Source organism: Talpa occidentalis, unplaced genomic scaffold, assembly GCF_014898055.3.
Source record: "Talpa occidentalis isolate TD23 unplaced genomic scaffold, MPIMG_talOcc4v2.1 talOcc4.12, whole genome shotgun sequence".
NCBI lineage: Eukaryota > Metazoa > Chordata > Mammalia > Eulipotyphla > Talpidae > Talpa > Talpa occidentalis.
Genome location: NW_023601212.1, coordinates 7,581,360 through 7,605,902, shown reverse-complemented (window position 1 = coordinate 7,605,902; position 24,543 = coordinate 7,581,360). Strand labels below are relative to the sequence as shown.

The window sequence follows — 24,543 nt, the reverse complement described above, 5'->3', positions numbered from 1 at the left end:
GGCGGTGCCCCCTCTAGGGCACCAAAGGGTATGGGGCATCACCCCTGGCCCCCACCCACCTGAGGCGAGGGCACCCCCAGTTCTGAAATCCAGATGGCCCCAGGCATTGTCCACTGTTGGGGGAGGGGCATGATGCCCGCTGGCTGAATCGCACCCATCAAGACAGGGCACTCGGCCGGGGCCCCTGGGGATCTGCGATGGCAGCGCAGAGGTGCGGGAGGCAGTGGAGAGGCAGTGCTCCAGGTCTTCTCCTCCTGGGGGCGGGGGTACGTCCCTCCCTCCGGGGGCGGCTTCACTGATTTTCAGCACATCCTCAGAGAAGTGGACAAGAAGGGCTCCCGGGCCCTGGCTGAAGGGAGTCCTTCCAGGTCTTGAGGTGCACAAGGCAGAGCAGGGCGCAGAACCACATCACCCTACTTTTTTCAGTTGCTTTATTATAGTGATGAAGATCAACCCGCCCAATGGGCTGGCACCAAAGGAAGCCCTGCCCACGGGGTCCCTCAGTACGTGAGCTGGTACACCGCGGCCTCCTTCTGGGACCCCGTGATGATCAGGCGGTTGTTTGGGGACACATCACAGCAGACGATGCTGGAGGTCTCGGGGACCTGGGTGGGGGCGGGGTGAGCCAGCGGGGGCACACCCACCTTCGCCCCTTCTGCTCTGCCTCTGTTCAAGCCTGGGACTCCCCAGCAGGCTCAGTCCCCAGCACCGGAGACACCTGCACACGCCCCGCACACCCTCCTACCTGGAACACCTTGGTCCCCGTGGGCATGCTGTAGACGCTGATCAGGTTGTCCATCCCGACACTCACCCACCACCGCCCTGCAGGAGGTAAAGGGCACCAGTTTATGTGGGAAATAAATTGGCAGCTGGCAGCTGAGGGTCAGACCCTTGGGGATCAGGGAACAGGGTGTGGGGGGCCCCCATGATCCTGCAAGAGCTTTAGTTGCTGACTGATCCTGTGACGAGGGCTCTGGGCTGGGGGCAAGGGAAGGACATCAGGAGGGGTCAGGAGTGGACGGAGTTGAACAGGATGGGGTCCTGGGGGGGCTTATCCCCACTCAGCCGCTCACCAAGTGGGGAGAACTGGAGACCCAGGATGGTGCTGTCCTTGCAGCCCACTGTGTACTTCTGGCCCCCGTGGGTGGGCTGCAGCCACTGCTGGCCGCTGGCTGTGCCCACGAGGATGAAGTCCTCCCAGGGGTGGGGGGATAGGCTCATTATCTGGGGGGCAAAGAGAGAGGGATCTGGTCAGGTTTCCACCCCGGGGGTGACCACCCGCTCCCTGGCTGCGAGGCCCCCAGCAAGCAACTTCACGCCACGGCCACCCTCTGCCTGCTCGTGTGTCAACTGGGCTTTGTCCTCTGTACCTGGAATGGCCATCACGGAGACCAAGCAAGTCTGAGTATGGAAATGTCCAGAGTTGTTTTGTCAGTGGAACAGAATATTTCTAGTCACCCCATTCCTCCCGGCATCACCGAGACTTGGGGTACCACTACCCCTCGTTCTTCCCCAACGTCTACCCTCCTCCACTCTGAGGGCCAGGAATCAGCTGCTACCCGGCCAGTAGGCCCCATACCGGCCTGCACACCTGAAAATCAAACTGGTATTCCTGGGGCTCCCTGGGGGACCTCAGGTCCCAGCAGCGCAGGCAGGCATCCAGACCCCCTGTCCAGACTTGCTGCTCTTTGACAACCAGGTTCTTAGCTCCATCCTGAAGGCCCGGCAGATCCCTGGCCAGGGGAGACATTGGGGAAAACGGGGCTGAGACTGAGCTCTGGGCCCCACAAATGCCACTTGCTCAGACACACCCCTGGGAAGATGGGGGAGGGCCTCCCTGCTGGCGCAGGTGTTAAAGACGGCGCTATCAAGCCATTGGCAGCCACTGCAGCACGAGCTCCATCCCCAGCCAGGGAGCAACCCACAGACCTCTCCTGACTCCCTGCTGCTCCCCTGGGCAGTGTATGTCAGTGGATCCGCCTGTTCTGCTCCGCACGCTCTCATGGTGAATCCTCCCCCTGCCCGCCACCCCCCTCCCCGCACCTCTGGTCTACACCCCAGCTCTTGTATGCATAAATAAATCTTGAAGAAAAAAAAAGGAAGTTGGGGAGCCGAGGCAGAGAAAAACACAAGTTCAAATAGACAAGGCGCTTCGGCTCTCGGACGCCGGGCCCTGCTGGCCAGCGAGCCGGGAAAGGGCCCGCCCCTGGGCCGCACCTGACCACATTCTGGTCCCGAAGGTCCCAGATCCTGACGGTGCCGTTGCCGAAGCCGGCAAAGGCGAGGTTGTCCTTAAAGTTAGAGGCCAGGGCCTGGCAGGCGAGCCCCGCGCAGGGCAGCTTCTCTCTCACATGCAGGGAAGGGGCCTTCAGGTCCCACACGGTCACGCCAGCCAGGCTGTTGCCGCCCACGAGCAGGGTCATGCTGTTTGGGGACAGCAGGCAGGTACGCAGGTAGGCACCGGGGGTCTGGAGGGTAGAGTCACAGGTGAGTGTCCTCCCCAGGGACAGCCCTTCCTGCTCCCCTAAGCCCACACCCCGGGGCCACGCCCGCACCTGTATGCTCAGGTGGCTCTCCGGAAACCTGTCCTCCATCACCTGGCCCACCAGGCTCCACACCTTGATGCCGCTCCTGCCGCAAGTGAATGCGTGCCTGGTGAAGCTGCTGATGGTGGTGACAAGCAAGGGCTCCCCGGGTTTTAGCACCCGCATCTTCTCCATTCTGTGGGGGACGGCCAGCTTCCTGGATTGCCAGGGCAAGACATCCGGCCTTGTCCATGTGTCTTCAAAGTCTTCGGGGTCCCAGCATCTAGAAGGAAAGGTCTCAGGACCCCCGCCTGCCTGTGAGCCCCTCTGCCTGAGGGAGTGCCCCTCAAGTCTCAGAGGGGCTCTATTTTTCAGATGTTGGGGTTCTCTCTCAGGCCTTCTTTCCTCAAGGTCCTATCCTGTGTCCTCCCCGTATACCCTTGTCCCACAACCAAACACTGCTCCCCTTTGCCGGGATGCTTTGCCCTATCCTAGAAAACTCCTATTCATCCTTCCAGGCCTTCACCAGATGTTCCTTCCTCCAGGAAGACTTCTCCTCCACATTTGGGATCCTTCAACTTCAGATCACACAGCTGCAACCAGCTCTGGCACAGCTCTGCACCGCTCCCTGCCATGGACGTTCCTTCCCCAAAGCCCTTGAACCTGGCTCTGGTTATATGGGGCGAGGCAGTGATGCTGGCCGAGTTGCCCCTCTCGACCCAGATCCCTCGGTCCCCATTACTGAGAACAGAACCATGGTGACGGGGAAGGAGGGCCGACACCCCTACACCTCTGATCCCGGCTACCCTTGGACAGGGGGAGGGGCTGCATGGACACTTACATGGGCTTTAGAAATTGACAGGGCCTCCTAGCAGACTCCTGCGGGGGGAAGGGAATCACAGCTGAGCCCCATTGGCGCCTTCTGCCCTGAACCCCCAGCCTTTATGTGGGTGTTGCTCAGGCCCCGGCCTCACCTGGGCCGTGTGGAAGAGCATCCCCCCTGATGTCCCGCCAGAACCTGTGCTCCCGGTGTTTCCGGAACCCTCAGGGGTGCTGGGGGAGGGCGAAGGCAGGTTGAGCACTGGGTGGAGACAAAAGCGGGTAAGCAGCAGGCACCCCCTTTTTCAGGGGCAGGCTGCCCCCCCCCCACTGGGATTACCCGGGGTGTCTTCTGTAGGAGGCTCTGCCCTCCGCTGGTGTGGTCCCGGCTCTTGGCTTTCCTGCCCTCGGGAAATGGAACCATCTGGTCAGACCAGAGCTTGGGTGAGTCTCCGAAGCAGAAACCCTTAGGACCCAGGCTTTCTGGGCTGACTCTCAGGGGGCTGGCCTGGTTTTGGGGTTGGGGGTGGGCAGGGAGAGTTATTCTGAGGGGAAGAAGCTAAAACCTGGGCTGAGGCCCCACAGGGGTACCACCCAGCCCGGAAGCCCACCCTCGCTGGTCACTTACCAGGCCTGGCGCCTGTTCTGTCACTGTGACGAGGGGGGCGGGAGAGAGGGAAACAGGGCTGGCAAGGGCTGACCGGCTGCCCCTCCACGTGGCCGAGGCCACCCCATTCCTCCCGCCCTGGGAACACTCACTCCTGGGTCCTGGCCCATCTGCTTTATCAGGGAGCCCGACAAAAACCCGCCAGAGCTGCTCAGTCAGAACATCCTGCCAAAACTGGGGTTCGGAGTCCTGGGGGGGTTTCGTGTTCAGCTGGTTAGTTGCAGCCTCGTTTGCTCGGGAGAGCTGCTGGAGCCATTCGGACGACCTCGTGGCAATGACATCGCAGCGGTGTGGTTCCCGGAGGCCGGAGGGCTGCAGGGTCCTGATCCTGGGGTGCCAGGAAGCCTCGGGGCTGGCCGGCCCGCAGGAGTCCTGGTTGGTCTAGTCACCAGGGAATAAACGGCTTACCTGGGTTGGCAGCCTCTGGGTTCCGAGAGACAGAGACACCTGCCGTTGCTCTGAGCTCATCCCCTCCCTCCGAGAGGACCCAGAAACCCACCTTCTTGGGCTGGAAACCTGGGGGTTGGCTGCAGGTGTCCAAGATCCAGAGGAAATTTTCTGCCTAGACGGGGGCAGCGAGCAGTCACAGGGCGAGGTCGCCCTGTCATCGCACAGCCCGGTGTGAACCCCTCTCACAGGCCAGCTCCCTGTGTGTCAGCGGGGCTGCCCCACCTGTCGGGATGCTCTGGGCGGGTGAGGGAACCCAGAGCTCTCTGTACGCTGCTGAGCAAAGTCCTCACACACAGAACCCGCGGGGGTGCCGAGCGTGGTCCTAGTGGCCAGTCTCCATGAACATCGGCAGAAAGTGGAGTCAGATCTGGGTTTGCGGCCCAGATGTTTCTGGGGAAAGTGAAACCTGAACACTACTCTGCTTAGATTGGCTTCAAGAAACAAAACAGCCCGCACATGTCTCCACGGGTGGAACTGACTTTCACATTTGCCTAAGTGCTGGCAGGATACAAAGAAAGTATCTCTAAGTTTCCTTTTCCTTCCTACCCACAGGTGCCTTCTTGCCTTAGGACAGCCTCTCTGTGGCAGCAACAGCTCTCCCCATAGCACTTTCCAGCACAAGTGCCCACTCCTTCTTAACCTCTCCCTCCACCCGGCCGAGCTGCCCTGCACAGTCCATACCAGCCACAGATGGCTATTTAAATAGAAAGTACAATTCAAAGTGTAATTCCTACAGCCCCACCAGCCACATTTCAAGTGCCAGGTGGGACTAGTGGCTGCCAAAGCAGATGGGTACAAGCTCTGGGAAGAGCAGGGGTTCCTGGCATGTGCCTGGCATCAGGCTGGGGACACAGACCAAGTAAAATGGGAACCTCCTGGCCAGTGTTCCCAAGAATACACAGTCACAGGCCCACCTCCTTGGCACCATAAGGAGCTTTATGGGAATGTGGCTGTGCACCGCTCCAGCTAGTCCAGTGCCAGGCTAAATATAGTGATGCTGGGAATGTTTTAGACCTGCCCGTCACAGGAAGCTGCGAGCTTCGTGGGCTCTTCCTCACGTGAACTGTGGCTAGAGCTGCCTGCTTAGCATCACCTGTGTGCCACGCTGCCACAGGAGAGCGTGGGTTTGGCCTCTGGCTAGCAGAGGCAGTGCCCGTGGGCCTTGCTGACGGATTCACTGTCCTCGTGATGAATGCCAAGAAGCTCCCCAGAGGTGTCTGGCCCAGAGCAAACTCTAAAATCCTGGAGAAATGTCCTGATTCAGGGAGGATGATCATTAATAAAGGAAAACAATGTAAACGTTGAGGATGGGAGTTCTGTCTGACAGGGAGGCTGGTGTTCCCATTTTGCAGAGGAGAAAATCAAGGCCCAGAGAAACCAGTTTCCCAAAGGCAGGAAGAACAGGTCCAGGTGTCACTGACCTGCTTCCACCCTGGCCCTGACACTCCCCTGCTTGTTGGGCAAATAGGTGAGTAGGAGACCCGAGCCTCAAAGCCCCCCTCAGGGTCCTGCTGTTCCAGGCTGCTGCCTCCTGGGGCAGCCAGTGACGGATTCCCCAGCTGGGCCTCCCAGCAGCAAGGCCCCTGGGGAGCCTTCCCCAATTCGCCCTGGCTCGTTAATGCGCAATTTACTGGCACTTTAATGCACTCAGCATGAAAAGCGCTGCTCCCTCCTGCCTGCTAGCTGGCCCTCCCTGGGGAGAGCTGTTCAGAAGGAGGTGGGGAGCAGGGGGGCTGCTGCTGCTTGGGATTTTAAGTTCACAGCGAGGAGTCTGGGAAAACAAGGAGGGTGAGACAGGAGAGGTGGAGGTAGTCTGTGCAAGACAGCTAAGGAGCAAAGCCTGAGGCCTTCTGGGCTGGGGTGGAGGGGCCCTCCTAGATTGAACAGCAACAGAAGTGGCTCATCTGGGGGCCTTGCCCCCGGTTGCTTGATACTCAGCGAGTACGGTTAGGTTATTCTCCAAAACACATACACCATTGTTCATTTCCTCCCACCGAACTGCTCTAAGTGACCAGTGTACCAGACCTGAAATTCCCAACTGGTTCCCCCAGCACCACCCTCCCCACAACCACCACCAGAGGGCACCATCGAGCACCTGACTCATGGGGCTGCCCACAGCCTTCCAGGGCCCCCACCTCACTGGGGTAAAGAGCCCAAGTCCTCCCCATCGCATCAGACCCTGCCCCTCACTTCCTCCCACCCTACCCTTCCTCACTCTGCGGCACCCACACAGGCCTCCCAGCTGGTCCTCCAACACATCAGGCACGGTCCTGCCCCAGGGCCTTTGCATGTGCTGTGCCTGCTGCCTGGTCCACTCCTCATCCCAGGCAGCTACACTCCCTCTGATGTACTTCAAGAGTTTGCGCGAATGTCAGCTTCTCAGTGGGTGTTCACTGACCACCCTGCCTTGCAACCCACTCCCACTCTGACTCCCACCCTTCCCTTGGGGCTGCTCTCATGCAGCCCCACCTTACACAGCCCTCGCCACCAACACCTGTTTCCTAAGCTCCACTCTCCCCATGGATAGGGGCTATTTCCTTGAACAACACTTGGCAAGCAGGCGATGGATAAGTATCTGTTGAATGAATAACCATGTTCTGGTGGTTTCCCGGGCCCCCCTCACTCTGGATCTGTCTTCTCCCTGTTCCCTGAGCTGCTCACTCCAGGCCCTGTTAAGTTGCAGACATGGCCCTGGCACCCTGCCAGTCACAGCTGGCACTGGCAGAAAGTCCTGCCAGCACCCAGGAGAAAGGGCCAGGTGGCAGGAGGACAGGCAGGGATGGAAGACGTGCTTCAGCTTGGGCAAGGCGCTGGGGCCAGGAGGCCGTAGCCTGGGCCTCAGAACAGACCTGCCCCCTGCCGGAGTGTGGTCTGTGCCCTTGAGAACTTGCAATAGTCTGGCGTGGGGAGCACAGAACAGGTGCTTATGAGCTGAAGTAATTAACCTGCAAAGTGCTGAAGCAGGCCCTGGCCTCATCCCAGCCATGCAAGGGCACTGAAGCTGCCCCGGAAGGAGGAGACTCAGGAGAGATCACGCCCAGGTGTAGGGGACCCACTGACATTCTGGAGCCAGTCCTGGAGCCAGCCCCTCCCAACCCACAGCTCTTCAGAGCCCCCGCCTTACTGGGGTTGAAGCCCAAGTACTCCCCATACCCAGCAGGCTCTTCCCGGTCTCCTCCCTGCCTTCAGCTTCTCCCATATCCCAACTTCTGCTCACTCACCTGTTTATGATATTCCTGGAGATCCTGCAGAATCTTCTGGAGCTGCAAAGGAACAACAGGATCACACTGGAGTAGTCGATGGCAGCGGGGAAAGGTCTGGGATGGAAAGCTGTGTGTACTTCTCCCTAGCTATGTTTCCAGGGCAAGCAGCTCTACCTCTCTGGTGCCTCCTCTCATCAAATGGGATGCACATACCATGTAGGGAGGGCACCCTTGGATTTCATTCTCCAAGTGAAGGTCAGAGGCTTCTCTGCAGCCAACATAGCCCTGCATGACCTTCCCCCATCACTCTGCTCTAACCACATAGGTCTCCTCGCTGCTCTTCACAAACATGCCAGAGACGGGCCTGCCCCAGGGTCTTGGCACATGCTATTCCTACTGCCTAGAATCCTCTTCCCTGTTCTCTCCAGGGGTTGTAAGAGCTCCTTATCTTCCATGTTTCACTGGTGAACATCACATCCTCTGAGAAGCTTCCTGACTACCTTATCTCAAAATCTTTACTGCTTTCACCCCAACTTCTATTTTCTTCGTAGTGCTTACATTTTGTAAATCTTGTTTCTCTGTATTTTGTTACCTTCCCCCACCCCGAACTGTCCTATCCAGTAATGTAGTCACACCAGTCCGACGTGGCTATTTAAATTAAATCAAGTTAAAATTCACTTCCTTACAAGTGTATTGGACAATGTTGATACAGAACATTCCCAGTATTTCAGAAAATTCTAGAAGGTCATACCACACTAGGAAATACACTCCTCCAGGGCAGGCACTCCAGGCATGCAAAATATCCCTGAAGGACGAACCCAGGACCAAAGAAACATCTTTATGTATGGAATTTATGGTTTTTGCAGAAGATTAGTATGAAGAAAAATTCACATGAAGAAGGTAGGGTTCAACGGGTTAACTAATTCCCCTAAAGTAAGTAAAAGTAAGTAGAGGAGAGGTGTCCCCAAACCAGGTTCCTGTGACCAAAACCAGAACAGGATGGGGAGGGGCTGCCCAGAGAGGCTGCTGGTGGGGCTCACCAAGTGGTCCATGTTCTCCAACTGTGCTTGCAAATGTTCTGGAAGCCTGAGTGGGGGGGAGGGGAGGGAGACCAGCTGGAGAGGTTTGGATACCCCTGGTGGGAGCCCCACCCCCAGCCTGGACAAGGGATCAGCAAATGAAGCATTCCATTTACATTTACGGTGATATCAAAAGGAATTGGATTTTAATGCAGTCATTTTTAAATATATAATTTAATGCAAACAGAGTCATGCTGAATAACTGAAACATTTAAATAAAGGCCAGGACCACTTTCCCCTTGGCTTTAGCCTCCAGGATGGTTCTCCCTGATATGCACCCTGCCTTTGCACCAAAGGCTTCAGGGCCACTGGGAGACCAGATGGGATCTTTTCCCTCAATGGAGTCTGGAACCTCCAGCCGCCCTGAGGAATCACCCTCACCTGGGGAATTGCTTCTTGAGTTGATCCAGAAAGCCTTGAGAGTTCAGAGCTGGAGGGCTGGCCCCATTGTGAGCCTGGAAAAGCCAAAGAGGGGAAGGAGGGAGATAACCCCCAAACTTGGCAACACCTCCCTTCTGAGAGCTCCGATGAGCCCCAAAGGGGTTGGGTTGGCTCTCCTAAAACCTGAAGGTTTGCTTGCTTTCTCATTACTTAAGCACCTAGAATATCCTCCATTTTGCATCTTAGACTAAAGTCTAAAATATTCACTCTGACCCTTTACAGAAAAACTGTGCACACGCCTAACAAAAACTGTTAGAAACAGTCCCTTCTGAGAAGATCTGGGGGTGGGGTCGCTTGGAACATTAACTGAGTAGATGATGTAGTCATGTGTTTCTTCACCTGGGTGATAAGGCGTTTAATTAAAGAAAGTACCTTGGCACCTGTCAGGAGGCACGATGGGTTAAGTGCCCCAGCCAAAAGGCTTGGCCAACACACTCACCCTGTGTCCCTCCAGAAGGAGCAGGAGAGCTGGATTTGAGCCCAACCCCAGGCTCTCTCTCCACCTTTGCCCCAGGAACGAATGCCACACCATGCCCTCCTCACCAAAGCTCCTGGGGGCTTTGCCATCCCTTGAGGCTGCTCCTGGGGACTGAGACGGCCCCTGGAGGTCATCTTCAGGCAGTGGTCACAGGGTTTTAGCCAGACTCTAAAAGTAACGAGGAGAGGGCAGGTCCTGAGGCAGAAGGCCAGGAGGCGGCAGGGACAGGACCCGCCTCCACCCACTCAACTTGGTCTCCCCTCCAGGACCCAGTCCTGGGCCCCCAGCCCCCTCTGAGCTCCGGCGTCCCACTGCACTTCGTGCATCCTTCATTCATTCATGAAACACGCTGGTGCCTCCAGCTGCATGAATGGCGGGGGCTCCAGGGACCTCGGCCTATGGGACAAGGTGCCGGACAGGTACCACGGCGGGTCAGGAGCAGCGAGGGCTGGACGGGGATGCCTGAGCGCAACCTGAGCTTTGAGACGGTTCCCTAAAACGCAGGAGAGCATGGCTGGAAAGGGTTTTGAAGGATAAGTAAGAGCTGGCCAGGTGAATCGGGAGGCATTTATCAGACAGGAAGAAAAAAAGAGTTCTCTTTCCACGCTCACCGCGGCTGCAGCTGCAAGCCCCTTCTCCAGCGCCTCTGCTCTCGCCGCCTCTCCAGCCGCGGCCCCAGCCCCGCGCCCCTGCAGCCCCCGCGCCCCCCACCCGGCAGCCCGCCGTGCGCCCACCCACCTCCCGAGGAGGGCGGCCCCGAGGAGCGAGGGGAAGCGGCGCAGGGTCAGCCAAGTTCAGGTCAAGAGACACCACCCCTCACGCCCAGGCGGGGCGGGGGGACATTTGACCTCTCTGGCCCCGCCCCGCCCCGCCGCTCCCCCCGCCCCGCCGCGGCCGGCACCGCGAAGCCGATCAATGAACAAGCGGCAGCTGCACGTGGGCTCGGGCTCAGCCGGCGGCCGGCGGGGGCGCTGTCCAATCGCGAGGCCGTCTGCCCACGTGGGCAGCGGATCTCGTCGCTGATTGGCTGTTTTTTCCAGGCCTGTGGCCCGGCTGTCAATCAGTGCGCGAGACACAACTGCTTAACCCTTGCGGTCCCGCTGCGGGGAAGGCGGGCTGCAGAGCAGCGGGCAGGCGAGGGGGCAAGGCGAGGATATTCAGAAGGGCTGGAGGCTGATATTCTGAGGGTGCAGCTTGGAAGAGGGGCTGGGCCGTGTGGTGGTGTTTTGTTTGGTGAGAAACTCCGGAATGCTTAGCCTTGCCTGCAGGGGCCAAGCGGTGCAGGTGGGGCTGCCAAGGGGAGGGAGGTCCACAGCGCTCGCCCATCTTTAGAGCTGGGCCAATAACTTTTCCTCAGTGCTAATGCAAAGGAAGCTTTGAGCCGCCTTTTTGGGGGAAAACCGAACTGCTCCCTTTTATCCGGCTCTTCTAAGAGTCAAGCCTCAGGCTACGCATTTTATCAATGAAATCCCCAACTGCCTCCTAGCCCAGCAACTGAGGATCTGAGCGTCCCAAGCGGGAACTGCGAAGCCCTTGAAGCTGGTAAAGTTTTTCCAGGTTCAAGGCCAGGGTGGGAAGGAGCGGTGGGTATTGCAGGTCTGGGCTGAAGTCAGGAGGATAAACGGTGGAGCGGTGGCAGCGGGTGTAGGGAATCGAGCTCTCTTTTTGAGCTTTGAAATATCTACTCAAGAAGTGAAGTGGTCAGCCTGGGGTTTTGAGAGGCAGAGTTTCTGCCTGCCCCAGGACCTTTGCACTGGCGATTCCCTCCTGGCATGGACAGCCAGCCTCCCCCCTGACAGTCACTAGCTGGTTCCTTCAACCTTCAGCTCTGTTCCCAACACCTCTCTTCCTCATCTCCCTTTCTTCGCTTACTTTTCTCCCAATGTGGTTTGAATTGGAGCTAATCTTGTAATCCCAGTGGCTCTAAGCCCTGCTGTGTTTGTAATTCATATAGGGGGAAATGAGGGTTTAGCTGTTGGTCTGCGTGGACCCCCAGAGGATCTGATGTAAACACATAACTTGGGTTTTGTGGTTGGTCTACAGAGGCGGATGTGAGGCTACTGGGTATGAGCCGCAGAAAAGGTTTCCGCCCATGATCCCTCAACTGACCCTTAATTGAAGTGTATTTTATTTATGGGCCAGCCTGCTAATTGCCTCCCTCTGTGCACTTGGCTCTCCTCCCCTGTGTGGTTGTAAACTTTCAACTTGGTGCACCAGTTTCTCCAAGGCTGTCTTGTCTCACATCTACCGGGTACCTGTGGCGAATCATATGAAAATGAATCAAAACTAAGGAATATGAAAAAGCCAGTTCCTCAGGAGCAACGGCCACATGTCAAGTGCTCAGTAGCCACACGTGGTTGGGGTCGGAATCCTCACTGGTCAACACAGATCTGAGTTTCTTCCAAAAGTAAAAGTCCTCAGTTCATGTAGAAATCAGAAACATTTAGAGCGGCGATTCCACTTCCAGTTGTTGGAACCCCCCACGTGTGGAGGTGGGGTACAAGTTGGCATGATGGCTGGGGTCCTGGTGTCCTGTCTGTAGATGGATGACCCCCTGGGCCTGGATCCTGGTGTCCTGTCTGTAGATGGATGACCAAGAGGCATTTATTGTCTCCTGCTGGCTCCAGCCTGGCCAGGAGGGACACCGCCTTCCTTACACCCTGAAGAGGTGGGTGGATGAGCTGCAGACAGGGAGGGAGGAAGCCACACTTCCTTCCTGGCTTCTGAGTGGGGTAGTTTACTGGGAAAGCCCAAAGTCTGGGTGCAACTTTGAAAGAAAAAGAGGTTTGCATTCCAAAGGCTTGGAAATTCCCTGGGCCTGCCTGGAAGACCTCAGCCCCATCTGCAGTCACAGATGCCAAGGTGACCTGGGTGGAGGGTGGACCCTGCAGAGGGCTCCTGAGAAAGCCCAGGTGCAAAGGGGGCTGGGGTGCAGGAGGTGACAGCAAGGAGGTAGTGACAGATTTCAGTCCCCCTCTCAGTTCTCTTCCCCCATCCCTAGGGCTGCCAAGCGGCCCACGTGGGCAAGAGACAATAGGACAGAAGTGACCAAGAAGCTGCAGAACACCTTGCACAGGAGTGCCCTGGTGCCCACCACCAAGTGACAGAGAGGCAGGAAGGGACCTTCCGCAGCTGCTGGCTGGAGGTGCTCAAGGGCAGATGCCCCCCAGCCACCCCCATGCTACAGAACCTCCATGCCGCAGAACCTCCTTGAACTGAGGCCTATATCCAGGAAAAGTCAATTTATTGAATTACCCAGAATCAGAATCGACTGAGGTTTGCCTTCTGCCATCTGGTGGAGAAAGGCTGGTGCTTGGTTTCCCCGGACGGCTGGGATAAATGGCCACAAACCTGGAGGCTTCAAAGAACAGGAGGCTATTCTCGCCCAGCTCTGGAGGCCAGAAGTCCAATGTCAAGGTGTGGACAGGGCCATGCTCTCTCTGGAGGCCCACGGGAGAATTCCTGCTGCCTCTTCTGGCTTCCGGGCCCTCCAGCAATCCTGGGTGTCCTTTGGTTTGGGGACACAACACTGTGGTCTCTAACTTTGTCTTTGGGCGTCTGTCTCCTGTGTCTCCTCCTATAAGGACACCAGTCACTGGCTTCAGGGCCACCCTACTGCACAGTATGAACTCCTCTTGTTATAGGACAGCCCCGTTCTTAGGACATCCTTTTCCCCCTAACACTCTCACTTAGTTACCTCTGCAATGACCCTATTGCCAAATAAGATCCCGTTCCCATGGACCAGGACTCGGACTTGAGTGTGCCTTTTTGAAGGACACAGTCCTGCCATGGGACTCAAAAGAGAAATTAACTACGCAACCCATTTAATCCTCTTGGCCTACTGATATCCCCATTTTACAGAGGAGAAAACTGAGGCCCAGACAGGTTAACTGTCCTTCCTGAGGGTCACACAGTTACTAAGCAGCTAACGTGGGGTTGGTTCATACCAGGCCGCCTTGCTCTGAGGTCAATGTTCATAATTTTTTTTTTTTTAAGATTTATTTGTTTATGTATACAAGCACTGGGTATAGCCAGAAGGGCGGGAGGGTGAGAGAATTCACCAAAGCCAGAGTGGGAAACAGAACAGGCAGACCGACGAAGTACACTGCTGAGGGGAGCAGCGGGTGCTGCAGGAGAGGTCTGCACGCCATGTGGGACCCTCGCCAGTGGCCGGGGACTGAACTGGCGCTGCAGAGGCTGCGGGCAGCCTCGCAGCCCGGAACTCGCTCAACCGCTGCGCCACCAGGGAGGCCCAGTGTTCATAATTCTTACACCATAGTGGCCAGGTTTAAATTAGCTTCCTGCCATGGAACAGGGTGGCACTTGGTTCGCCCACCCTGAGGGCCCAAGGACCCAAGTTTGGAGGAAGGTGCACCCATCCATAAGTGGGTCTCTTGGACCTGGCTTTCTCATTTTTTTTTTTTAAGATTTTATTTATTTTGTATAGAAGAACTGGGGTATAGGTCAGAGGTGTGGGGGGGCTAGAGGGACCCACCAGAGACAGAGCGGGGAGCAGAACAGGCAGACGGACCAAAGACACTGCTGAGGGGAGCAGCAGACGAGACAGGAGAAGTCTGCTGTGCCATGTGGGTCAGCTCCCTGGCCGGGGATCGAACTCAGGCCACAGCATGGATAGTGCTGAAACTTCACCCCTAGGCCACTAGGAGGCCAGGCGCTCTCACTTCTAAGGAAATCAGATGTATTTTATGGCTACTGCTTCATAACAAATTGCCCCCAAGCTTATGGCTGGAAACAACAAACACTGCTCATCTCACAGTGTCTGGAGGTCTGGGACTGGGTGGCTCCACCGAGTCTCTGATGAGCTTCAGCCTTTCATTTTCTCCTCTTTCCCAGCAAACACCTCTGCTATCCAGAGCTCAATTAAAAAAATCTCTTCTTGGGCCTCCCCGGTGGCGCAGCGGTTGAGTGCTAGGTTGCGAAGCTGCCCGCGGCCTCTGCGGCGCCGGTTCGATCCCCGGCTGCTCCCCGGCCACCGGAGGAGGGTCCCACATGGCGCGCAGACCTCTCCTGCCGCCCGCTGCTCCCCTCAGCAGTGTACTTCAGTCCTTCTGCCTGCTCTGCTCCCCGCTCTGGCTCTGGCGAATTCTCTCACCCTCCCGCGCTTCTGACTGTACCCAGTGCATGTATAAACAAAACAAACAAACAAATAAATAAATAAAACATGCCTCTATAAAAAAAAAAAAAAAAAAAAAAAAAAATCTCTTCTTAAATGTTGGATCAAGGCAGTAAAACAGTGGGAGGAAGTGATGGAAAAAAATTGGAGTTCTGGAACTGGCCCTTGCCATGACTTGCTGCGTGAATTTGGCTGATTGTCACGAGCCAATGCAGCCCCCAAGGCAGTGATGGGAGGAGAGTTCATAGATGAAGAAACTGAGAGAGGACACCTGTTCACACCTGGCCAGCGGTGGGACTGGAATTCAACTCCAGGTCTTTCTGATGCAAAAGATTACTATTAAATACAAATTATAATTAACCTTCAAAAAAACAGTCTCTTGGTGAGGCCTATCACTTCCTCTTACTCATTCCTAATTGTGCTCACCATCCTGCACTGCTGATTTTAATTTCTCCTTGTCTGTCTTATGTTCTGTGTTTATGCTGAAAGGATAACTGAATGGGTGACACTTGGTTTGTCCACATGCCCCCCCTTTTTGGGTATTTGTTTTTCCTTGGATGTCTCAGTTGGTGGTGGTGGGGGGGCCCAAAGTGGCTTCACCTGCCCCCTCTTGCTCCCCAGAGGCACTGCGAGCTTCTGGACACTCTTCCTCATTGGCACTGGGCAGTGTGCTGGTGGTTCTCACTTGATGATGCCATCGTCCCTGTCACATTCATCCCAAAGTATAAATTTGGGGCCCTCCCTGGTGGCCTAGGGGTTAGTCTCAGCACTATCACTGCTGAGGCCTGAGTTTGATTCCTGGCCAGGGAGCTACCCCCATGGCGCAGCAGACCTCTCCTGTCTCCCCGCTGGTCCCCTCAGCAGTGTATTTCAGTGGATCCCCCTGTTGGGCTCTCCACTCTGTCTCTGGTGAATCCTGTCCCCCTCCGCACCTCTGACCTGCACCCCAGCTTTTCTACATAGTAATAATTAAAAAAAACAACAACCAAAGTATAAACTCATGCCCATTTGTACTTCGTCCTCTAAGGGCCTGTAAGGACAGGACAGGACACAGTGCAGGTTTTCTGATCCCATGCAGACCGGGTAAAGGAGCAATCGGAGTCCTCAGTGGTTTTGCAGGTCTTTTATTGGGGTTACTAGGTACACAGCAGGCAGGGGTGCTGGGGGGCTGGGAGGCTAGCAGGCCTCCCAGCCCCCAGCAAGTCTTCACTCTATCTGGGCTCTCCTGCGTCCTCTGCTTCTCTCTCGGCTTCTGCTGCTTCTAGGCTTCTTGGCTTCTCTTGCTTCTCTTTGGCTTCTGCTGGCGTCCCCGTGAAAGCCCAGTCTTAGCCCGACCCTAAAAGCCCAGTCTTAGCCCAGGTGAATCCCATCTACCTCTGCCCACACCCTATTCCAGGTGCCCGCCATCAGGCATGCATTCAGGACCTCAAGGATCCATCCTCTGATGGCGGGAGGGCAGAAAAGCCTGACATTTTCTTTACCCCACAGCGCCCTTCCTCTGGGACCTGGGAAAGGAATTTAACCCAGTTGGTGTCCCAACATTAATTCTCCCGTCAAATGGTTAAGAGACGCCCATTCAGCCACCTGGTGTAAATTCACAACTACGTGTGACCTTGGTTGGTTAAAGCAGGCATTTTCAGCTGCGGAGGGCAGCCTAGCAAATTCCCAGGTGGCTGATGGTTAACTCCAAGACGTCACCTAAACATAATGCCGGAGAGACCCCTAAGGCCTGGGGAGGCTGCGAGCCCCTTCCTTAGGCTCCAGTTCATCCCCTCTGTGGGGTGGGAGGAAGGGAAGGCAGACTGCGAGTTTGACCTAGATCCCGAGCCTGGATGTGAACTGAATGTGTGGTCTCTTTCTCCCTCTACTGGTCAGACGTTTAATTACAACCTCATTGCAGTATAATTTACGTAATGTGAAGTCACCGGTGTTAAGCACACTGTTCCATGATTTGTCCAATTGTACAACAGTCATCACAATCCAATATTAGAAAATTTCCATTGCCTTAGAAATGTCCCTCTTGTCTGTTTCGAATTAAATCCTCCCTCCCAGCCCTAGTTTTGTGTCTCTTTATGTCTACCTTTTCTAGAAATGGTGAATAAATGGAATTATAAAATATAGGGCCCTTTGTGTCCGGCTTCTCTCACTGAGCATACTTTTTTTTTTGAGATTCTATATTTTTATTTGTGTCAGACTTCGTTCTTTTTTCTTGCTGACTAGTATTCTCATGCAGGCATAGACTGCATTTTGTTTATCTCCTCACTCACTGGTGGGCACTTGGTTTTTCCCAGTTGGGGGTGATCTTGAATAAAATTGTAGCAAACATCCGTGTATGCCTGTGTGTTGAAATTTGCCTTCATTTCTCAGGGGTAGATTTCCATGAGTTGAATCAGTAGGAATGGTTTGCCAATGTGTCTGTTTAACTTTTCCAGCAGTTGCCAGGCTGATTTCTAAAGTGGTTGCACCGTCGTCCATTCCCACCAGCAATGTATCCGGGCCGCAGCTGCTCGGTATTCTCACAATGGGAAAACTCTTAAATTAGGGAATTTATGGTGGCAGTTATTTCTTCCTTCCCTTTCTCTTTTTTTAATGACTTGATAGTTAATGAAAACTTACTGCATTTACTTATTTTAATAACGTTGATTTAAAGTATTTGTTTCTTTACAAGTACTAACAAAGATGTTGGGGCAAAAATCGTTTTCTCTTTTTTGTTTTTTTTTTCTTTTTTGTTTTAATTCATTGATTAATTAAATCAAATAAAATTGCCTGTATTATTTTTCCTTCTCCAGAGGGGTCTCCTGGCTGACCAGGGTCAGCTTGCCTTTGGCTGGTCCCGAACAGTTGAACTTTACACCTGATTTCAAGGTGCATTTCTTTTTTAAAAAAATTATTTATTTATGCATACAAGAACGGGGGTACAGGCCAGAGGTGTGGGGGTGAGAGGATTCACCAGAGACAGAGTGGGGAACAGAACAGGCAGACTGACTGAAATACACTGCTGAGGGGAGCAGTGGGCAAGACAGGAAAGGTCTGCTGTGCCATGTGGGTCAGCTCCCAGGCCGGGGATTGAAAAGGTCGAAAGGGTGATAGCCCTGAGATCTAACCCCTGTACCACCAGGGAGGCCGCTGAGGATCATAAAGAAATGGTGGTCTCTATGCTAACACCTGCGGTCTTATTTTTGGATTTGCAGTGGTGGACATGATGCATTCCATGTGATGATAGAGGATTGAGTTTCATCACACCAAACCTTGTCTCACCATCCCCTGCCCTTTTAATCATTAAATTTAGTTAGATCAGTAATGGGCATTTCTGTTATTTCCATTCTGCAAATTCTGTTCTCTCTTGAGTTCTGCCATCCATGTGGCTATTCACATGTGGCTAACAGGGCTGAGGAAATAGATGTCTAATTTTATTTAAATTAAATTAATTAAAGTTTAAATTAAAAAAATGACTCTCTATTAGGGTGACTAACCTTCCCCGTTGATCTGGTATGATGTGCAGGGCTAAGACCGACACCAGCTGGTCCTCATATATTTATAGGAAAATGTTCCCATTTGTAACAGTTTGGGTATGCACAACTAACTTTTTGATGGTAAATTTTATTTATAATGACAATTGGATATCTGAATTGAGTGCCTAATGTACATAGGATTTTGAAGGCTTTATATAAAAATTATAAACTGCTCATGGATGTATTTTTGTACTGATTATATGTTGAAAGGATAAAATTTTAGATGAATTGAGTTAAATAAAATATACTACTAAAATTAATTGTACCTGTTTTTTCTTCCTTTTAAAAATATGGCATTTGGGCCTCCCTAGTAGCCCAAGGGTCAAGTCTCAACGCTATCATCGCTGCACCCTGAGTTCAATCCCTGGCCAGGGAGTTAACTCACTTATGGCACAGCATAAGTGTGCTATGGAATCTATCTCTGGGGAATCCCCCTCACCCTCCCTCTCTCCCACACCTCTGGCCTATACCCCAGTTCTAGACACACACACACACACACACACACACACACACTTCAAATTAACTTAAACAAACAAACTGGGGCCTCCCTGGTGGCAAAAGGGGTTAAGCACCGCACTATGAAGCAATCTGCAGCCTCTGCAGCACAAGTTCAATCCCTGGCCGGCCAGGGAGCTACCCACATGGCGCGGCAAATCTCTCCTGACTTGTCTGCTGCTCCCCTCAGCAATATATTTCGGTCAGTCTGCCTGTCCTGTTCCCCACTCTGTCTCTGGTGAATCCTTCCCCCTCCCCCCTGCATCTCTGGCCTGTACCCCAGCTCTTGTATGCATCATTAAATAAATCTTAAAAAAAAAAAACAAAACTGGCCAGAGCTTGTTTTTTAAAAAAAGTGGTAATGACCAAAATGACCAATTCTTTGGGTATATTGTACATTTTGTGACCTATCTAAGAAACCTTTGCCTGAGGTCACAAAGATTTTTCTCCTGTATTCTTTAGGATGTTTTATAATTCTAGCCCTTACATTCAGTCTATCACTTGCTCTGAACTGATTTGTGTACATTATATTGTGAGGTTTTCTATTTTTCATAGACAGACACATCCTTAAAAGGAAGACCTGTAAGAATTTCTTGATTTCTTCCTAAATTGAGGCTGTTAATTTAATGCACTTCCAACCAGCTGTTTCAGAACATCCCAGCTGCCATCCCTGCACACCTGAGCTCTCTGGGTGCCCCAGATGCCAGCTCTCAGCCAGGAATTGTTTCAGAGTCCCCAAGGCTGTCCCAGGCTTAATCATTCTCATTTTCTGCAGTATCAGGGCACATCCTACCTAGAACTTACAAAAGGCTGAACCCGGGTTCCCAGAAGGGGAAGGAAGGCAGTTAGGGCAGGATAGAGGATATACTGTGTGTGAGGGAAATCAAACAGCTGTGCAGGGCCTAGGGGCGGCTGCATGGGGAGACGCAGTCACAGCTGCTCCCCTGCCCAGAGAGACATATATTGTTTTATTACATATGTCTTTTAGTAGTAGGGTTAATTCTTTTGTCCTTCCCCACTGGAATCTAAGAATAAGGGCAAAGATATGTGTGTTTTTGCTGCTGTCTTCCCCAAAGAAGAAAACAGGGGCATAGAAGACGCTTAATGAGTACTTAAGGAAGGAATCCACATACATTTCCCCGGGTCCACCCAAAGCAAAACCCGAAGCAGTCACTTTGTGAAAACGTGAGCTAGGTCGCCATCCAGTGGTCAAGACAGGATGCAGTAACGGATTTATCAGCAAGAAAATCCCACGTAGAGAAATGTAGACACTGTGACCTCATTTCTAGAAGAAATAAGATGTTCAAAGAAGAAACATTCCAGCAACGGGAACACCCTTTACAGGAACGTGCTACACGCGGGAGATGTTGTGGTAAATAGGGATTACTGCTCCTGCGGGAGGGGATTGTTTATCAGGGAAACCTGGGCGATCAGGGTGTGCGGAAGGCCACGCCCCCAGCCCGCCCCGCCTCGTGCTGGCTTAGCCACGCCCCCCCAGTGGGCGGAGCCTTCTGTGTCATTCCGCCTTCAAACACGCCCTAGAGGGGCGGGCCCGGTCTGTCTGCTCAGCTATTGGAGAACGAACCTGTCCCCTTGAGGCTCCACCAATCCCAAACTTCGGACCCTCCCCCTCGCCTGTTCCCGCGGTCAGGAACCGGAAGCGGAAGCGGGGTGCCGAGCCGGTGGCGGCTATAGTCCGTAGCTGCGGCCACCGGCCTCCCGCGACCGGTTTGTTCGCTGGGCCACGGCGGCGCCTTGCTCCTCATCGGCTTGGTGGCGCGGGCTGGGCGAGGAGTAATGGCTCCGGGAGTGGGTCAGACGGTGAGGCCGTGTTTCAAAAAGCAAGGCTCTCATTTAAAGGGCGGCATCCAGCCGGTGGTTGTCTGAGAGAGGGCTGAACCTCAGGGGTCTTGGTTGGGGATTTAGGGTCCCCTGGAATTAGAGTCCAGGACGGACCGACTCTAGGATTTGGGGGAAGGATGGGTGCAGGCTTTTTTTGAATGGCTTTTTTTGGCTCAGAGCAAAGTAGGGTCGCGTGCAGAGGGGTTAGCGACCAGTCTAACCTGGGCCCAGAGGGCACGGGGCATTCGTGTATATAAATAGGGACACCTGTGCCTAGGGTTGAGGGGCTACATAAGGTACAACGACTACACAAGGAAGACACAGCCAGAGAAATACTGAGAGAGAAAGCCTGTCTATCCCTGTTTCAGCATTAAAGATCTATAAAAATCTAGTGCTCCAAAATTATCTTTTCATCTGTAAGAACTGAAGATGAACCTACCCGGCCTGGGATGGTTGCAAAACATCCTGTTAACAAAATAGGCTTGGGTTCTGCTGCCTGTTACTACCAAAAAGCTAATAAACAGAGAGAGAAATGGCATCTATAAGCACTTCTTTTTCAGATCACTGGCCATTGATATGAGATAATGGGGGGGAGGCATAACACCCTTAAGAAAACGTTCCACCATCTCTTTATATTTTTCTTTTCTTTTTCCTTGTGTAGGAGAAAAAGAAAAAGTGTAGTTAGTCTACACTGGGGTGTAGACCAGAGGTGCGGGATGAGAGGATTCACCAGAGACAGAGTGGGGAGCAGAACAGGCAGATTGAAACACACTGCTAAGGGGAGCAGTGGCGAGACAGGAGAGATCTGCTCCATGTGGGTTGTTCCCTGGCCAGGAATCTAATTCAGGCAGCGTGATAGCACTAAGACTTAAACCCCCAGGACACCAGGGAGGCCCTATCTGGCCTTTTTTTTTTTTTTTTAAGATTTATTTATGCATACAAGAGCTGGGGTGCAGGCCAGAGGTGTGGGGGGCTGAGAGGATTCACCAGAGACACAGTGGAGAACAGGCAGACTGACTGAAATCCACTGCTGAGAGGAGCAGTGGGGAGACAGGAGAGGTCTGCTGGGCCATGTGGGTAGCTCCCTGGCCCAGGATCAAACTCATGATGCAGTGGCTGCAGAAAGCTTCATAGGTTGCATCTTAACCCCTTGCGCCACCAGGGAGGCCCTATCTGGCCTTCTAATGAGTTACACGAAGACAGCAATAATCAAACAGCCCGGTCAGAACAGCCCATCAGTTGTTTCTGGTTATTTGTCACGTTCAGCCTCTAGAACCTGTTATCAGCCTCTCAGTTTTGACCCTGGTACATTCAATGGCATCAGTATCTGGCTCTCTTCCAGGCATCTTTGGGGCAGGAATCTCAGTTTAAAGCAAGAGTTTTAGTTTAAAGAAAACCCATCATTAGCCACATTAGCACAAGCGTGTACATGCAGCCTATGTATGCAGATTCCTGCCCCCTTTCAACCCCCCAGGAAGGTGACCTGGCATGAAACATTCCAGTCTTCATTAGTAACTTCCTTGTCCCCCCTGTGAAAATCTTTCATCTGTTTTCACATTCTGGGTTAGTGTTTGTCACCTCACGTGGAGGGAGTGTTGGGAGCTGTGTGGGACGGAGGAAAAACAATGTCCAAGTAGTGAGAGAGAGTGACCTGGAGGGGCTTGCACCTATGAGATGCAGCGCCAATTTCTGGGCAAGTCTCACATTTATTTGGGGGTCAGATTCAGGGAAGGTGAATGTGCATGGTCAAGTACATGGAGGAATGTGCATGGTGGGCATAGGGATTGGGGATGCATAACATGGCATAAGCTAGAGGAGAGTGAATAGGGCCTGTTGCCTGGGGGGCTCCATTGTTGCTGCTGATCAAAACATCCTATTTTTAGTCCCTGTTTACAGGTGGTCTAGCTGGTTATGCCAGTCTGGCCATAATGTCTGCCTGCTGTTTTGAGCAGATATCCTTAAACCAAGACTTCCTGGTGAGGGGCTCCCTGCCTGACTACATTTTAGCTTGACCAGCAGAAACTTTGGGCACCAAGACTACATCCTGAGAACAAGGGATGCTGGGGGATCCACAAGTGTTGATTCAGCAATAAAACGGTTTCTCTTCTACCTTTGGGAGACAATTTCAGGATTGACAGAAGGTTCATTTCCTTATCACAGCAATAGTTGAATAGTGAAAGATTGTAAATAAGCCCAGCGTCTATAGAGAGAACCAGTTCATAAACTTATACCTGTTACAAAACAAAATCCAGCTGAATACATTTTCACACCTTACTGCCTTTATCCAGTGATTGCTGAATTGGCAGCATCCCATCCAATGGAGAGAAAGCAGCTCCAAGGGGCTGTACCGATGACTTATGGACAGATGGGACAGGACCTGGAAGTTATACTAGTGACAGACAGATTGGTTGTGGCAAGGTCACCTTCTCTTAGAGGATGGCACGGGTCTCAGGCAGACGACCTCTGTAGTACTGACCAATTAACTCCTGATCAACTAGTTTCAATTCCATTACTGGGAGATGCTGAAATTGGAATTAAGTGCAAAGTCTGCGTTTGATGAACTTGATGTTAAAAAGGAGACATCAGGATCAAGATGGAGTCACTTGTGCTAAGCCTGTCAAACCAAGACTTTAATATCCAACTTCACTACAGTCTTGACCCCAGTTAGGAGTGGATTTTTTTTTTAATTTTTTATTTTTTTAATTATTATTGGTGCTCTATAACTTTATTTATTTATTTATTTATTTGTTTGTTTTGTTTATACATGCACTGGGTACAGTCCGAAGCGCAGGAGGGTGAGAGAATTCACCAGAGCCAGAGCGGGGAGCAGAGCAGGCAGAAGGACCGAAGGACACTGCTGAGGGGAGCAGCGGGCGGCAGGAGAGATCTGCGCGCCATGTGGGACCCTCCTCTGGTGGCCGGGGAGCAGCCGGGGATCGAACTGGTGCTGCAGAGGCTGCGGGCAGCTTCGCAACCCAGTGCTCAACCGCTGCGCCACCAGGGAGGCCCAGGAGTGGAATTTTAAACTGATCAATCTGGAATTACCTGCCAGCACCGCTAGTGAGGCAATCTGTCCAGTAAGACTTTCCTGCCTTCCCCCCAAGGGAAGGAAACTGCCCAAAATAATCTTCTGCTCATACCCTCCTGGCCCCAACTTCTTTCTGCCTATGAAAACCTTCTATTTTGTACAACTCCTCAAATCTCTCTACTTGCTAGGTGGGATACTTCTCTAATCAGAATAGTTGAATAAAGCCAATTAGATCTTCAAACTTACTCAGATGGATTTTGCTTTTTAACATGGAGCTCAGCAGAAGTTATTGCTCCTGGGCCCTGTGTCTTTTATTTTTTTATTTTTTGTTTTTTTTTTTTTAATAGAGGCATGTTTTATTTATTTATTTGTTTGTTTTGTTTATACGTGCACTGGGTACAGTCAGAAGCGCGGGAGGGTGAGGGAATTCACCAGAGCCAGAGCTGGGAGCAGAACAGGCAGAAGGACCGAAGTACACTGCTGAGGGGAGCAGCGGGCGGCAGGAGAGGTCTGCACGCCATGTGGGACCCTCCTCCGGTGGCCGGGGAGCAGCCGGGGATCGAACCAGCACCACAGAGGCTGCGGGCAGCTTCGCAACCCAGTGCTCAACCGCTGCACCACCGGGGAGGCCCGGCCCTGTGTCTTTAAAAAAAAAAACAACAAAAAACCCCTTCCTAAAGATGAAGAAAGTCACCTGAAATTAAAGATCTATAGGATTTTTAAAATTGAACCCAAAAAGCAAATTGTAATGTGTACACCAAGTTACTTTTTATAAGAAGGGAAGGAAGCAAAACATGTAGGTGAAATTGCTACTTTTTTAAATGTATGCTGACCAGATAAATAATAAAATTGGCGACTAGGGGAGCCTGG

General features: G+C 53.0%; 1 protein-coding gene across 3 annotated transcripts; it reads right to left on the bottom strand.

Moving 5' to 3' along the window:
• Window positions 1–273: 273 nt before the first annotated feature.
• Window positions 274–10,482, bottom strand: TLE6 (TLE family member 6, subcortical maternal complex member). Of its 3 annotated transcripts, none has more exons than XM_037505026.2 (17): window positions 10,401–10,482; window positions 9,728–9,830; window positions 9,125–9,198; window positions 8,705–8,750; window positions 7,683–7,724; window positions 4,511–4,573; window positions 4,104–4,392; window positions 3,973–3,995; window positions 3,685–3,745; window positions 3,500–3,606; window positions 3,367–3,404; window positions 2,556–2,808; window positions 2,218–2,468; window positions 1,592–1,733; window positions 1,074–1,224; window positions 746–822; window positions 274–605 (listed from the first exon to the last, which is right to left on the bottom strand). In XM_037505026.2, exons 2-17 carry the CDS (start codon window positions 9,794–9,796, stop codon window positions 501–503), a joined length of 1,791 nt encoding a protein of 596 aa, XP_037360923.1. In that variant the 5' UTR covers window positions 9,797–9,830; window positions 10,401–10,482; the 3' UTR covers window positions 274–500. The 3 variants fall into 3 exon arrangements, with proteins under 3 accessions (XP_037360923.1, XP_037360924.1, XP_054549020.1); XM_037505027.1 differs by lacking the exon at window positions 10,401–10,482 and adding an exon at window positions 10,274–10,299; XM_054693045.1 differs by lacking the exon at window positions 4,511–4,573.
• Between the last annotated feature and the right edge of the window lie 14,061 nt (window positions 10,483–24,543).